This window comes from Fukomys damarensis, unplaced genomic scaffold, assembly GCF_012274545.1.
Source record: "Fukomys damarensis isolate Sample0158 unplaced genomic scaffold, DMR_v1.0_HiC HiC_scaffold_27, whole genome shotgun sequence".
Lineage (NCBI taxonomy): Eukaryota > Metazoa > Chordata > Mammalia > Rodentia > Bathyergidae > Fukomys > Fukomys damarensis.
This window is the reverse complement of record NW_022900939.1, coordinates 20,283,606-20,284,424: the sequence shown is the minus strand read 5'-3', so window position 1 is coordinate 20,284,424 and position 819 is coordinate 20,283,606. Positions and strand designations below refer to the sequence as shown.

Here is an 819-nt window from a genome sequence, read left to right as displayed (position 1 = left end):
ACCCCCCAGGCCCCTGGACAATGCGGGCATTGTCGGTGCGGAGAGTGGGTAATTCTGGCTGAATGGTACACGGGCCTCTTGACCAAGGAGGCCGCTCGCCGCCCCGATCTGTCCTCTCACACTCCAGGAGGGCCGGCCTGCCTGGGGGGCTGCGGACTGTGGGGGTCGGTCCCTGTGAGGGGCCACCGACGGGTCTGAGGGTCCAGCCGGGGAAGGCCGTTGTCACCAGAGGAGGAGGGGGGCAGCTCCTCACCATGGGCTCCTGGCTGGGGGGCAGCTCAGGCCCTGACCCGCTCATGGTGCTGCTGGTGGTCGTCCTGCTGGTGCGTTTCATCCTGTGGTCCTGCCTGGGGACCTACATCGACCACAGGCTGGCCCAGCCACCACCACAGCCCCGAAAAGCCAAGCAGGAGTAGGCCTGCCTCTTGGGAGGGTTTGTGTCAACACAGTTGTCCCTGGAGGGAGGGGCCTGGGGGCACACACCTGAGCTTATTGGTTTTGCTTCCAGCTAATGCTCTGAGCCTTCTTGTCCCCACTCCTTGGGGTTGACTGCTCCAACCCCTTCACGTCTGGCTGGGAACCTGACTCCATGTCCCTGAGGGCCGTGGAAGAGACAGAAGCTCAGAGAGACCCAAGATGCATGGTGCCTGCCCAGACTGACCAAAGCTGTCCTATGGGATGGCCACCACTGAGGGTGTTGGAGGGACCGTGACCAGTTGTCTGTCACCAGGTTCTGAATCCCCTGTTGCAGAGTGTCCTGGGGAGGTCTCTGGCTCTAAGACATTCTCTACCTCCAATTCTTCGTAAATGTGTTTGCAG

At 61.9% G+C, this 819-nt stretch overlaps 1 protein-coding gene across 1 annotated transcript; it reads left to right on the top strand.

The window, feature by feature from the left end:
• The first annotated feature begins 251 nt into the window (after positions 1–251).
• Smim38 (small integral membrane protein 38) lies at positions 252–416 on the top strand. The gene has a single exon (XM_033756614.1). The coding sequence runs from the start codon at positions 255–257 to the stop codon at positions 414–416; it is 162 nt and encodes a 53-aa protein (XP_033612505.1). The 5' UTR covers positions 252–254.
• The last annotated feature ends 403 nt before the right edge of the window (positions 417–819 follow it).

What these genes read in the sequence shown, in the direction of transcription:
- Smim38 (XM_033756614.1), top strand. Translation starts at nt 255, where the DNA reads ATGGGCTCCTGGCTGGGGGGCAGCTCAGGCCCTGACCCGCTCATGGTG.